This window comes from Populus trichocarpa, chromosome 1 (assembly GCF_000002775.5).
Source record: "Populus trichocarpa isolate Nisqually-1 chromosome 1, P.trichocarpa_v4.1, whole genome shotgun sequence".
Lineage (NCBI taxonomy): Eukaryota > Viridiplantae > Streptophyta > Magnoliopsida > Malpighiales > Salicaceae > Populus > Populus trichocarpa.
This window is the reverse complement of record NC_037285.2, coordinates 42,331,728-42,346,371: the sequence shown is the minus strand read 5'-3', so window position 1 is coordinate 42,346,371 and position 14,644 is coordinate 42,331,728. Positions and strand designations below refer to the sequence as shown.

The following is a 14,644-nucleotide window of genomic DNA, read 5'->3' as shown; positions in this document are numbered from 1 at the left end:
GTTTTTCTTAAAACTGGCTATTGGAAACATTTAGATCTTCTTATATGATTCATTAATCATTATCAAATTGATTGGGATAAATAAATTTTTTTGCACTTCAAAAACACAAAGAAACAACAAAAATACTTTTGGAAGCAAAAAAAATTAAACTGGCCTCAACGAGTTTTTAAGTATTTTCACAATTATCAAGTCAGATAAAATACAATTTGGTACATTCCATATTTAATGGGCTGAAAATTAAATTCTATTATTTATCATTTTTTTAAAAAAATATTTTTTCCTAGGTTACCACGATCATTTTTTTTTAAAATTATTAATTTTTTGTTATTATTAATTTTTTTATCGTTTAATTAAAATAAAATCAACTTATTTGATCTAAATCACAATTTTTTTTCTTTTTGAAAATATGTTTTTGACACCCAAATATTTTTTTCACTGTGATCCGCACCTAACTTGGGGAAAAAAACATCTTATTTTCATGGTTATATTTCTAGTGGGTTTAGGATCGGGAGAATGGGCTATAAATTCTCAGACCCGTAATGCAACGCCCATGGAGCAAAACAATCTGACCGTTTCTCCGTGGAAGATAGAGAGATCAAGCACTGGACAATTAACTATTACTCAGACCTCTGTCCAAACCAGGCTCAAAGGGCCCAAACCCCTTCTTCTAAGTTACCGGCAGCCCAATTTACCATGCTGTTTACTCCAACACTTGAATCGGTCCCTAAAAAACATGACAGGCAAAGCTCAATGTTCTTTTATGACCCATACACAATTTTACTTGGAGCCGGAATCATGTTAGGGCTTGCTACAAACTTTTTGTTTCTTGGAGAAAGATTAATTCAGTTAGAGTCTGCCGCGAACAAGAGAGAGTTAAAGAAAGAAAAGGGAAGATGAAGAGGAGCTGGAGAGGAGGAAAACGGAGAAGATAAGCCTCTTTTCTTTTCTTTTCTTTTTTGTTATTTCATCAAAAACTGCTTATAATATAAAAAGATTACATGCAAATACCAAAACCCAAATAGAATTCAATCATATAAGTTTAAGCTCAAATTCGTTGGACTATATTCTTCATCGTTCTTATTATATATATGTTCGCGAATCGTATCTTGATTTCTTTACCGTATATATCTGGTTTCTCTACCATGTTCTGTTTAAATCTGGTCGGTTTAGACATAAAGTGAAGCAAAATTAAAATATCATAGAATTTCAGGTCAAAATTGCTTCCCGAGTCAAACTAATTCGGCCCAGCTCTTAAATATTAGTGTGTAGTAGAGCTATCTTATGACACAATCCGAGTATCAACCAAGGAAGCCTAATATAAAACTTGATTGGTGGGGAGGGAAATCTGGGTGACCGGTGGTTCCCGGGGGCATGATGAGCTGCCATGGGGCCAAAAGGTTTCGATAGAAACCCTAATGGGAGACAAATAGGTTTTCTGAAAGCTGCTCTGTCCTCATTTTGAGGAGGGTGATCAAAAGTAGCCCTGATAATTAATGAATAAAGCAGTGAATTGCTAGTCAATACACTTGCAGATTTATTTCATCGAGAGAGGTGGTCCACAGAGAGCCTTTGCTTCCACCAACACCGAGAAAGCCTTTGCCGATCCCATCATAGCATGGCCTAGTTAAAGCTCGAACATGACAATAAGCTATTGGTGCTTGTGTTGCTTGACCATCCACTCTTTCTCTCCGTATCTAGTAAAGTTATTCTTCCTTGCTTTACATGCAAGAGTATATTTGGGAAGCTGTGTTCCTTGAAGAAAAACAAAAGCAAGACCGAAGGGAAAAACCCTTTGAACTAAACAAGCTTAGGGATCCACTTATTTTCAAGTTAACCTATATAAATCCCACATGATGATAATAATAATGATGATGATCAAAACTAAGGGGAGAGCTCTATATTTCCTAGCATGAACACGCCGTTGAAAACCATTGTGTGTGTTAAATTCATGCATTTTGCATCAAAGTTAGCCTTTGAATTGTGTTATCCCAATCATTTAACACACATGTCTAAGAAACATCCCACACTAACAAAATTATTAGAACAACACCATGTATCTAAGTTAATTTAAGATTGAGTTGGCATGTAATCAACTCATGATTTTGTCCACCAAGCTAATAAATTATCAAAATCTTCTTTTATTTGATGGAAAATCTTATAAAGCACAGGAATAATTAATGGTATCTTTTTAATTTTTTTATTAAACTTATTTTTAAGAAAGAAATAGATACACGAAGGGAAGAGAAAACCAAATCCATAATCCACAAAAAAAAATGATAAAAATACCTTCTCATATGTTTTCTCTCTCTTTTTTTATATGTCTACCCTTTTTTAAATAAAATTAATAGAGTAATTAATATAATGCTATTAATTACTCTTAATGGATGCATAGCACATTCCCATCTCTTTCTCGTTATTTTTTATATGATATACAATTCCACGTTATATATTATGAGTACCTTCGGATATAAGTACAACCTCACACAAGACTCCCACAAGCACTGCTATGGAAGAAAACCACCACCAAAAGACTAGCTCTAGAGAATACATCTTCTCGTTTCCTAGCACTCCAGGTACTCTAGATCAAGATTCTGATTTCGAATTCGGTTGTTTAACGCCGGATTCTCCCTCTTGTGATCCAAACAAGAACTCACCAGCTGATCATCTTTTTTTCAATGGCCGCCTGTTGCCTCATTCTTTTCCTGTACTTCGAAAACAACAACCAACAACTATGCTACTTATTGATAACATATATCGTGCAACTAGCAGAGCAAGCAGTGTCAGCTGCAAGGATTCCCTCATGTCATCAAGAAGTAATAGTACTAATAGTAGTAGAAGCAGTGTTAGCAGCGCAAGAACAAGCTCAAGTGACAACTCAGAGAGGAGAAGATTGTATAATAATATTACTAGTACCAAAACACCCTTGGCTAGTAAAGTTGTTATGGCACAATTATACGGATCTTCTCAAAGGTGGCAACATATCATGCCTGTGCCAACTGCAGTTCTGAAACGTGAGGATTCAAGAAGGAAAAGTGGTGGGATTTTGGTTAAAGAAGGGTTGATCAGCAACAAGAAACAAGTCAAGAAAGGGAAAAGAGAGAGGTCTGGGCTCTGGAGGAGATTTTTCATGTCATTTTTGGTGGCGTGTAGAGAATGCCATGCCATGGAACCATCCACAAGGGATGATATGTTGCAAGAGAACATCAAGTTATGATTAATACGAATATGGGGCTTCTTTTTTCTTATGGGGATACTGATTTTGCACATGATTTGATTCGCACTTTTGAGTAAATTTCCTGTTACCTTACAGTGTATGTGATCATACTGCAAAATCTCGCCCTCTCTCAAAGAGAGTGCATTCCAGATCGTAGCCAGGAAAACATTATTATTGGTTTGTCCAATGATCTATCTGTTTGTTAATTTGCAAATGATCATTGCAATTAATTGCTCGAGTCTTCGTAAGGGATTGCGACCATCTCAACTGCTGTAACAGCTGACAATTTGTGGGGAAGAGACTGAGAGGAGTGTTATTTGTATAATCGAAAGCATGATTCAATCATTGTAAGTATCTTAAAGCATGTGGCGAGGTGTTTTGTACATTATATTTGAGTGCATTAATAATTATTAAGTGCTGGTTTCTGTTCACATATTCTTCCTCAAGGCAAAACAAATCAGAAATAAATAAAAACAAGGTTAGTGCATCTCTTTTGAGCTCTGCAAGCAGGCACAGCCCGTGGCCAACGTAGCTCTGAAGCCATTATCAACAACTGCAGATCGGAGTTCCTTCTCTGACTGCAGGAACATCACTCCATATCACTTCGGATCTGGTCTGCCTGCATCATTCAAAACCTTACTCTGGGAATTATCAACTGCCGGTTGGTAATGGTACAGGACTTCCCATCATTTGAGCTGGTTTCTATTTCTTTGCAGACACTTGTACGATATTTTAAAATGTCTAGTGTCTTGCAAGTATAAAAAAATAACAAGAACATAACTTTCCGTCCATAACTTTGCTTGTGAAAATAATGTTTTTAAATTTCACCGCTTTTTTTTTTTTTTTTGTATTAAAGGTCACGTAAACAAGAGTTCTCTCTTGGGGTGAGGAGGATGGTCTCCTGCAAACTTAAGATTAAAACAATCAAAATATCTTTAAAATAAAAATTTTAAAACTACTGTCCAAGGATACTTTAGTTTTTTCACACTAGTTTTTTCGTTACAATAAAGTTAGAGAAGGTCCACGTGAAAGACTTTATAGGCAATGCGGCCGGGCCATCATCAACCAAAAACCGTCTTCCACTGTGTTGTTAGATGCGTCGTCATATTTTTTTTTTATAAGACGATACATGTTGTTAAGGGTGGTGTTATTCGTCACCAACAACCTTTTTTTTCTATCTACTTTTCTCTCTTCTCCCCTCAAAAATCACACAGCCCGTGCAAAATTTTAAAGTTGTCATTTAATGTTTTAAGATTTCAATTGCAGTCACTATTCTTCTTATTTCTATTTTTTGTTCTCAGTTCTTTTATAAAATTTTAATTTATTTTCAATTAGATATTTCAATTCCAAATATATGATATATTATTTATTCTATTATGGTCTTCATTCTTTTAATTATTTTTTTGAGGTTCTTTTGTTAAATTGAATTTTCTTTTCAATTGTACCTTTCAATCAAAAATTTATTTTTATTTTTTATTTCAATTTTGATCCCCATTCTTTTTTATTGTTTTTTTCTTCTCGGTTCTTTTGTTAATTTGATTTTTCTTTTCAATTTTATCATTCCATCAAAAATCAAAATTATTTTTTTATTTTCATTTTGATCCCCGTTCATTTAATTGTTATTTTTTTTTTGTTTTGGATCTATGTAAATGAAATTAGTTTTTTCAATTTCATCATTCAACATTTGACTGGTTGGAAATTGGGCTTCTTGGTTTTTCTTGATGGGTTGCTTTCGGTCTAATGACCCCGGGTCTCGGGTTTGAAAAATTAACTCGGGTTGATATTTTTTTTACATATTTTTTTTACTTTCATAATTCAAAAATGTTTTTTTTAAAAAAATGGACTTTGATATTTTCTTCGTTTTTTTTCTATCGTGTTATCCTAATCTCATAATCTGGATCGTGAATTTAACGGATTGGCTTAACCCTTATTATCAGGGTTATAGAGTTGTCACACTAATCCGGGTTTAATCGAGCTGGTAATTTTTTTTTTTTTTTGTTACTCAATTTCATCATTTCATATTTAATGGAATGAAAATCAAGCTACATCATTTTTCTCATTTTAAAAAAATATTTGTTCTCGTATTAGTGTGATCATTTTTTTTAATTTGTTTTATTTGTTATTGTTACATATTTTTTTTATCATCTAGTTAAAATAGAATTCAATCAAATCTATAACTCGAGTCACCAATATTTTCTTGCTTTAAAATATGTTTGCAAGTCCACCTGGCTTGTTGAGCCAGCTAAAATGTCTAGAATTAGGATCCATATCAAGCCCAACTCAAGAAAGAAAAAGAAGGAAAAAGGCAGGGGGTGGGGAAGGACCGGTGACCCTGCGTGTTCTCCAGTCTATGCTTTTGATAAGATCAGCAATTTTTGTATGACAGAATTTTTTGCGCTTCAAAAAGGTCAAGCAAATATCATACAAAACAAATGACCTCTCCAAGTTAGTGTCTTTACACAAACAAAAAAACAAACTTGCTTGACCTCTAAACTTGGCTCTCGATAGTATATTTTCCCAACTCCCACGATAGTTTACGAGTTAATTTCTCCAATTTTATCAAATATATATGGCTTATTAGAAAATATGAAATTATAGCACACTCCTTTTTACAATAGATTTTTTTCTGCAATAAAGAAGATAGTCAATGTAAAATATTTATAGTTTTATCTGTTTTTATTTTCCCAGGAAGATCAATATCCGAGCTTTAGTTTTTAATTAGTTTAAAATCTTACTCGTAGGCTGAGGGAGGTATAAGGCCAGTAAAAGCTATTTAATTAGATGGGGGGAAGTAAGATAGTCGAGGAAGAATGGGCTCTGTTACACGCCAATGGCTATTCGTTAACCAGCCGTCTCGCCGTGCACATTGTACTATAAAACCCAGCCGGCAAAGGCTAAAAGTTGGAGAGAGAGAAGCCAAAACCGACCAGCAATGGAAATATTTGACATACTTGCAGTTGTAGGAGTACTTGTTTGTTTTCTCTTGCTTCGTTGCTGGGATCAGATCAGGAAGCTAGACGCAGATAAAAGAAACTGGCCAATTGTAGGGATGCTACCACGGCTCCTTATCAATTCATCAAACGTGTATGAGTATACCACGCGAACCCTGAGAAATAATGGAGGAACTTCAAAGTTCAAGGGTCCTTGGTTTGCCAACATGGACTTCGTGATCACTAGCGATCCTAAGAATGTGCACCACATCTTGAGCGACAACTTCGCAAACTATCCAAAGGGACCTGTGTACAAGAAGATTTTTGAGCCTCTAGGAGATGGGATTCTCAATTCCGATTCGGAGTCATGGAGAGCACAGAGGAAAATGATTCAGCTATTCATGAAGAACAACAAGTACAAGGAATTGGTAGAGAAGACCATCCTCCAGAAGTTGGTTCAAGGCCTATTTCCAATCCTGGATCATGTCTCCAGAAAAGAAATGTCGGAGATAATAGACATGCAAGATGTGATTCAGCGGTTCATGTATGATAGTAACTGCATGTCTGTTTTGGGTTTCGATCCAAATTGTCTCACGATTGAATTTCCTGAGGTTGCACATGCAAAAGCTTTCGATATCATGGAGGAGGCAGTATTCTACCGGCACATCGTGCCGGAGTTTTACTGGAAGTTTCAAAAATGGCTTCAAATCGGAGAAGAGAAGAAACTAAGTAGAGCTTTGCAGACATTTGATCAATTCATGTACAAATGCATCTCAACAAGGTGCGAGCAAGTCTTAAACGAAAATAAAGCCAAAATGGAGAATATTGTCGAGGAGAAGGAAGCTGCAGACTTCGACTTACTAACAGCTTATATCAAAGTTCAAATGAAAGAGCATGGAAACAGTGCAGCTTCTTCAAACAAGTTCTTAAGAGACACGGCAACTAATCTCCTGGTGGCCGGGAGAGACACTCCCAGTGCAGGCCTTGTTTGGTTCTTCTGGCTTGTCGCAGAGCATCCACTAGTAGAAAGCAAGATATTAGAAGAGATTAGAGCAGCAAATTTGGTGAAGGAAAAGGATGGGAAGCTGAGGGTTTTCAGTGCAGAAGAGGTAAATGGCCTGGTTTATCTTCACGCAGCCATGTGTGAGACACTGCGGCTATACCCATCAGTGCATACTAATCACAAGGCTGCAGTTGAAGAAGATACACTTCCGAGCGGTCATCGCATCCGACGGAAGATGCAGGTCTTGATTTCCTTCTACTCAATGGGGAGAATGGAAGCAATTTGGGGCAAAGATTGCCTAGAATTCAAGCCTGAGAGGTGGATTTCTGATAAAGGAGGTATTATACACGTACCACCTTACAAGTTTGCTGCGTTCAACGATGGGCCAAGGACTTGCCTGGGAAAAGACGTCAGCTTTATTCAAATGAAGATGGTTGCCTGTGCAGTGCTCTGGAATTATCATGTTCAAGTGGTTGAAGGCCATCAGGTTTTCCCGAGTGTTGCTGTTGTACTTCATATGAAGAATGGCTTGAAGGTTAGGATCACCAAGAGATGCTAACTATCTTTATATAGATGTTGTAATAAAAACTAATATCAAGTAAACTACGAATTTTTTTTTTCTTTTTGGTATAAAAAATTTAGTTAACATTTAACAATTTATGCGAATTTTAAGTCCTCCCTCTCCCACCCATATACGAGACTTTACTAGGTCTTTGTGAACGTTGCAATATTATGAGCTGTTGGTGATGTTTGTGGTTGTTTTTTTAATTATTTTTTATTTAGAAATATATTAAAATAATATTTTTTATTTTAAAAAAATTATTTTAGATATCAACGTATCAAAATAATTTGAAAATACTAAAAAAATATTAATTTCAAACAAAAAAAATAAAAAATTTCAATTTTTTTCAAAAACACTTTTAAAATACAAAAACAAACAGTATATATCTATATATATATATATATATATATATATATATATATATATATATATTATCCAACAACATTATTGGTCCGTGTTTCTGCTAATATTTTTTTTCTAACCCTTAAAAAAATTTAAAGACATTAGAAAGTAAGAAGTTCAATGTATATTTGATGAAATATTTCTAAAGTATTGAGATGGTGATATATTTAATAACATATTTATTTTAAAAAATATTGAGATGATAATATATCAGATCGACCCGAATTAACCATGGATAACCCGCTATTCTAAGCATAAGACCACGATAATTAACCTTACGGAACTCAAATAAAAAAAAATAAAGAGCTCAATTCTAATCAACCAAATATTGAAGGTTGAAAATGAAAAACAATAATTAAAAAATAAAATTTGTTTTAAAAAATACTAAATTTAACAAAGAGAAACAAATAAAAAGACTAGAGATAACCCGAGTTATTTTTAAAATTATTTAAAAATCCTATAGAAAAGATTTAAGAAAAAATAATGAAACTTAATCTCCAATTAAATCAAATGTCGAATGATAAAACTAAAAAACATAAGTTTAAAAAAATACAAATGAACTCGAGCGAACATAGTTAATCTCTCAAATTTACAACCCATTAAATCATAGACTCCAACTTAATTAAGAAACTCAATTAAATATTAAATAATCAAATTAAAAAAATATATAAATTTAAAAAATTAACAATAGCAATTTTGTTTAATTTATCCATTCACATACTTCTCAATTCCTTTTGTAAAGCATAGGCATTTTCAATTAAAAACAATTATGATACTAAAAAGCATTTCCATGACATTAACGCTTCCGTTTTCCACATAAAATTAGTTTGAAATCTTATGAATATTATACGATAAAGTATTCAAATTAATATTTTTAAATATAAATATTAAAAATATTTTTTTTTTTAAAAAAGAAAAACCATATCTCGGAGCTATTCCACAGGCAAACTGAGCAGGGGAGGGAAAGGGCAGGGGTTGTGGCTGTACCTTGAGGTTGAATCTAATGAAAGTCAAACTTGATTTGACAACCTCTGTCTGTCAGGTTGCAAATCTCTCATGAAAAAAATAATGATAAGAGGTCTAATCAAACAGTAATTAAACCATAATTGTAAAGATTCTGTTCAAAAGCAACGAAGACAGATTAGAGCTGGACTGAACCTTAGTGATGACCCACATAGTACCCGCGTTATGTTTGGTTTGGGAACGGTCCTTCTTTTTTTAAAAAACAAATAAAAAAAAATTAATAAATCAAATGTTAAAGAAAAAAATTAAATTTTAAAACAAATCTAGAAAAAAACTAAAATCAACTCGTGTTAACTTTCAAAGCTCAGGACTAATCCTATAGAAGGCAAACCCTAAAAAATAATGCAAAAAAATTCTAAATCAATAAAATATTGAATGATGAAATTAAAAAAAAATGCAATTAAAAAAGATCCAAAACAAAAAAAATAACAATAAAAAAATGTGAACTTAATTTCATATAAAAAATAATTTGAAATTAAATGTTGAAGGGGGAAGTTGAAAACAAAATTCAATTAGAAAAAAAAAAAAACACCAATTAAAAGAATAAGAAGAAAATTTGATATAAAAGCCTAAATGAAATCAAATGAGAGGGACAAAATTCAAGAGAGAAATCAATATAAATTTTTTTAAAAAATAACAATTAAATAAATAAAGATCAAATTAAATTAAAAAAACAAATGAAATGACATCTTTATATTTTGGCAATGATAAGAAAAAATAGAAAGAATAAGAAAAAAAAATTATCGGAGTTCAATCACTACTTCATTGTGTACATGCGTGGCATCAATGAAAAGATCACAACAAGATTCTTCCAATGTCACCCATTTTGACGTGAGACAAAGCCAAGTGCACCGTCCATTTGCTAGCGGGTATGTTACACTTGCCAATATTTTTTTAAAATAATATTTATATTTGTAAAAAAAAAATCAAATCAACTCCCCAATCAACTTTCTAATAACTAAAAAACCAATTAGAAAAAAAAAACCCATAATAATGAATGAACTCTATAGAAAAAACTATATTACATTAATAACAAGGGTCAAGGGCATTGATATTTTTTATAGAAAAAAAAATAATTATATTATTGCGCTAAATAGTGGTCTATACCAGGGAATCCATTGAATTCCCATGAGAATCAGTTTTTTTCTTTTTAATAATCAAAATCATGACAAGAAACTCCACTGTTAACTGATATTTATTTTTGTTTTCTTGATTATCTTTAATTTGTTGCATGCATCTAAGAACTTCATTGGCCAATGGCTTTCATCCCTGCTTGCCTCATGAGGTTCCAAGCACCATAAACCCAGCAAAACCTTCTTCGTCTATTTAAAAATATATTAAAATATATTTTTTATTTTTTAAAATTTATTTTTAATATTAATATTTTAAAACAAATTAATCATCAAATGACACCTAAACCTGCCCTAGGATCTGGTTAAGATGATTGAGAAACCCATTAACGCTTCGCTTTCGGCCTTGACATAACATGACAAGCAAGTGGCATAATCCCACTACTAACTTTTCCTCTATCCAGGAAAAAAAAAAAAACTTGTGCTGCGATCGATCAGCGACAACAAATGATGAGGAAGATCCGTGAATTAACAAAGGAAACACAAAATAGTAAAAGAACATAATAAAACAAACATTAGAGTCCCAGTGCTAAAAGCACAAAAGTTTTTTTTTTTTTTTTTCCTTAGATACAAGTTCTCATCCTTTCCATCTAAGGCAGATTTCACTCCAAGAAAGTCTCCATGACGTCTGAGTACACCCCTGATTCAGGATTCCTGTACTCCACAGGATGGTGCTGATGGTGGTCAACCGATGTGGAAGATGATGAAGTCATTCTTGCAGGCAAAGTAAAGCTCCTTTTGAACTTGTTTTCCATTTTCCTTGCACTATCAGGATGGCAATCTAAGCTCAAGAACTCGTTGGGATTCATACCACCAGCATTGTTCATATTTGAAGCATCTGAATTTGGATTTGGACTCTTCCCTTCAAGGATATGAGGGTGGTGATTGCGGTCTCCTTTGTTTCCTAAGCTCTCAGGGTTAAACAAAAGCTTGGCATCATCTGCCCGTCCGGTGAGAGCATTGAAGAAAGACAAACCATTGGGCCATTTGATGTCATTTTCATGCTCTCCCATCATCTCTTCCATTCGGGTTTCAGATGAATGGGGAAGGATAAACATATGGGGCTCATCTTTGGCTTGTGGAAATCCAAGTCTAGCCGCAGGGTTTTGAAAATTCTGTGAAGAAAGCAAAGAAGGTGCTGCAGATGGAAGTGGTCTTTGACCCCAGTTGAAAAGGGGCTGTGTTGAGCGGGTTGGAATTGCAGATTGCTTAGTAGGTATTGAGGAAGAAGAGGAAGTGTTTCTGGTCGATGAGAAGAGCTGGGAGAGGTAGAAACCAGACTGGTAGCCAAGAGATTCAAACGTATGCCTCATTCTTAGTACAAAATGAAGGTCTTCAGGTATCTGAAAATATGAATGGTGCCCTCATGAGATCAAACTTCACCACAAGTAAATAACAGCTATTGAGCACAAGTAAAAAAAAAAGCAATCATTAAAGATCTTCAGGGAAAATTACTTTTCAAAATTAATTCTTCAAGGAAAAATAAGAAACTAGATGACAAGTTCTCAGAATAAAAAAATAAATATAAACTCACGATCTTGCAGGAGCCCAGTTGTAGAAGGCCATGGCCAGCTTGTATGACAGCAATGGTCTGGTCAACATTAATAAATGCGGAACACAATCTAAGTACTGGACGAGGGAAAAGTGATATTGGCAGAAAAAAAGAAAAGAGAAAAATGAGCCTAATAACTGTAAATTAACTATTTCGGTGCTGACCTGAATACCAGACTCGAACTGATCTGTCCATTCAGAAGGAAGCTGCAAACGAAACATTCAAAAAGACAAGGTTACTATCAACAATCTTAAATATGGTTCCATCTAACGTTAACTAATAATGAGGCACATTAAATTCACAACACCACTTTTTGTCCAATCTTCTTACAGGTACTTATCAGGCAAGCAAAAAAAAAGAAAAAAAAAAAGAGGATTTATGGGTATTGTTGCATACAGCATCAAATGAACTTTGCCAGTAGTTGGAAATATTTGGTTCACATTCAGTAGGTTCTTTGAAGACCCATTTATGGCACTTATCTGAAGCAACCTTTCCCATTAACCTGCTCAGAAGAAATAAAAACCAATCAAAACACATGAACAGCATATGTTTTTCACTTTCTGATTTTTGCTCTCTAACCACTTCACTGGATAGAGAAGACTTCCTTTCATTCAGAGAGAGTGTGAGAATTTAAACCAAAAAAATAGCACCTACCCAGTACCCACCCTTCTCCATAATTATATAACTGAATGGACATTTTGCTGAATGCTTTCCTGACAGGATCCTCTCCGTCAATTTCTTCCAGACAATCTCCAACTCTCCCTCGGCAAAACCCATCTTCCCACATCAACATCCTTCACAAGTCAATTAGTCAAGAATTAAATTCATATTAAAAGACCAAGACTTTACTTGCTTGCAAATTGAATAATCATGTACTAATCGTAATAGATCAAACCCATTTGTAATTAACATGTACGTATTGATTAAACATGGTGCTTGAATACACGAGTCAACAATCTAAGTCCTGCGTGTTTCTTTCAAGAAGCAAAAGAGTAATGCTCTGTTTGGTTACTGAGAAAAAATCAGAGAAAAAAAAAAGAAGAATGAAGTAGCGAAGCTGTAACTTTAGGGAACTTTGTCATATACTAGGAAAAGTACAAAGAATCACAACTTATTATCGGTCCACTATCGTCCCCATTTTCTTTGTTTTCTTCGTAACAAAAAGAGAATATAGAAGAAAAAACAGAAGTAAAAACTCACAAGCTTCCATTATCATCTCCAACCTTGCAACCATTACCACCCCTAACTCTTCTGCAAAACAGAAAGACAACCCATTTAAGGAAACAGTTGAAAGACAGAATTTGCAGAGCAAGAAACAGATTGAACAGTACTATAGAGATAGAAAGTTAGAAACTTTAACACAAAAGGGAAGACATATACGGGCGAGGACGAATAGTCCAGAACACAGAGTAAGTCCAGTCTGAGTTGAGACAGACGCTTCTGAGGGCCTCATGAAGGGCCATCATCCCAACAGCTTCTTTGCTCCTATCTGCTCCTCCTGAGCCCACCATCTCTTTCTCTCTCTCTCTAGAAGTCCCTCTCTCTTTATCTCTCTATATGGAGGTGTAAGTCCTTTTTTCCCCTTTGTTTTAAGCTCTTCACTCCACACTTCACCGTTTGCCTTTGGAAACAGAAACCCTTTTAAGCGTTTCTTTTGTTTTTTTCTATCTTCACTCGTTGATACACTGCCTACAGAAACCTTATTTTGCACTTGCCTGCTTATTTATATCCTGTTCTTTCTTCTTTCTTTTTTATTTTCTCTTTAGTAAATTCTCTTCAAGAGCCACAAAGGTGAATGGACCCTTTTCCTTTGTGTTCTCTTGATGAATCACTCTCTCAATATGCGTGTCCAGTTCTTTATGCTTGCCCCTGTAGTAATACGGGTTGGTGATCTCGATCAAAGAGGTCTGGGGTTAAAACTTAAAAGGGAGGGCAGGGGCAAAGAGAAGGGGGTCCAAGGGGATGTTCTCTTTTCTTATTTTGTTTTCTTCTGGTATCGACTTAAAACCATGAAAAAAAGGGGGTGGGGACAGCTGTTATCTTCTCTCTCTGTCTCTTTGCCAAGAATAGAGAAGGGAGAGGTAGAAATTTGTTGTTTTGATTTCTCTTCTATAGCGCGAAATTGCTATTCTATCCCTTTTCTTGGTTGGAAATCTCAGTTTTTTGGTGTTGAGGGTTAGGTTTTGGTTGTTCTTGACTTGGGTTTGCAGGCACTATTTCCTCATGTTGCCTTCTGTAAAGGCCTTGTTTCGATGAAAAGGTCAACAAGGATACCAGGAAAAATAGTCACATAGACCCCAATCCAATGTATAGTGAACAAAATTTACAACGGAACGGGGTGAGCTATTAAGTATTATTCTAAAATATCGTGTCTTTTTTTTTTTTTTTTTAGGGGGAAGACTTCACTGTTTATTCTCTCTGTGCAAAATTTTATGTTTTTTTAATTTGATAAAACTTTTTTTTCAACAATTTAGTACTAATTGAAGACCTATTAATTTTGATTTCTTATGAAATAATAGAATTGAAAAAAAAGGATCCATAATGAAAAAGACACCAAACATGAGTGGCATGCCATAAGTTTCGCAAAAGATGCATTTTGATTCTTAAACTTTAAAACGCAAATTATTCAATTTCAATACCTCTATATTTTTCCAACTCAATTTTGGTACAAAAATTCATTTTTGTTATTTTTTAGTCCTTAGTTAAGGAGGAGAGATATCACTTGATTCCGGCGGTAGAGAAAAAAAAGTATTATTGACACCAATTTAGGCTATTAAAACAGACTATATGTCAAATGGTTTCATTTGATAAAGAGAGTTCATATTACG

The 14,644-nt window shown here is 34.2% G+C and overlaps 3 protein-coding genes across 4 annotated transcripts; 2 read left to right on the top strand and 1 right to left on the bottom strand.

Moving 5' to 3' along the window:
* The first annotated feature begins 715 nt into the window (after positions 1-715).
* Positions 716-3,645, top strand: LOC18095560 (uncharacterized). Its single transcript, XM_006370169.3, has one exon. The coding sequence runs from the start codon at positions 2,507-2,509 to the stop codon at positions 3,212-3,214; it is 708 nt and encodes a 235-aa protein (XP_006370231.3). The 5' UTR covers positions 716-2,506; the 3' UTR covers positions 3,215-3,645.
* A 2,501-nt stretch (positions 3,646-6,146) lies between these two features.
* LOC18095559 (alkane hydroxylase MAH1) lies at positions 6,147-7,706 on the top strand. The gene has a single exon (XM_006370168.2). It carries the CDS (start codon positions 6,147-6,149, stop codon positions 7,704-7,706), a length of 1,560 nt encoding a protein of 519 aa, XP_006370230.1.
* Positions 7,707-10,712: 3,006 nt separating this feature from the next.
* LOC18095558 (protein RICE SALT SENSITIVE 3) lies at positions 10,713-14,001 on the bottom strand. 2 transcript variants are annotated; one of them, XM_024598526.2, is made up of 7 exons: positions 13,197-14,001; positions 13,017-13,067; positions 12,482-12,610; positions 12,213-12,318; positions 11,981-12,022; positions 11,799-11,855; positions 10,713-11,607 (listed from the first exon to the last, which is right to left on the bottom strand). In XM_024598526.2, exons 1-7 carry the CDS (start codon positions 13,325-13,327, stop codon positions 10,867-10,869), a joined length of 1,257 nt encoding a protein of 418 aa, XP_024454294.1. In that variant the 5' UTR covers positions 13,328-14,001; the 3' UTR covers positions 10,713-10,866. The 2 variants fall into 2 exon arrangements, with proteins under 2 accessions (XP_024454294.1, XP_024454298.1); XM_024598530.2 differs by lacking the exon at positions 13,197-14,001 and having other exon boundaries at positions 12,471-12,610; positions 13,017-13,037.
* Between the last annotated feature and the right edge of the window lie 643 nt (positions 14,002-14,644).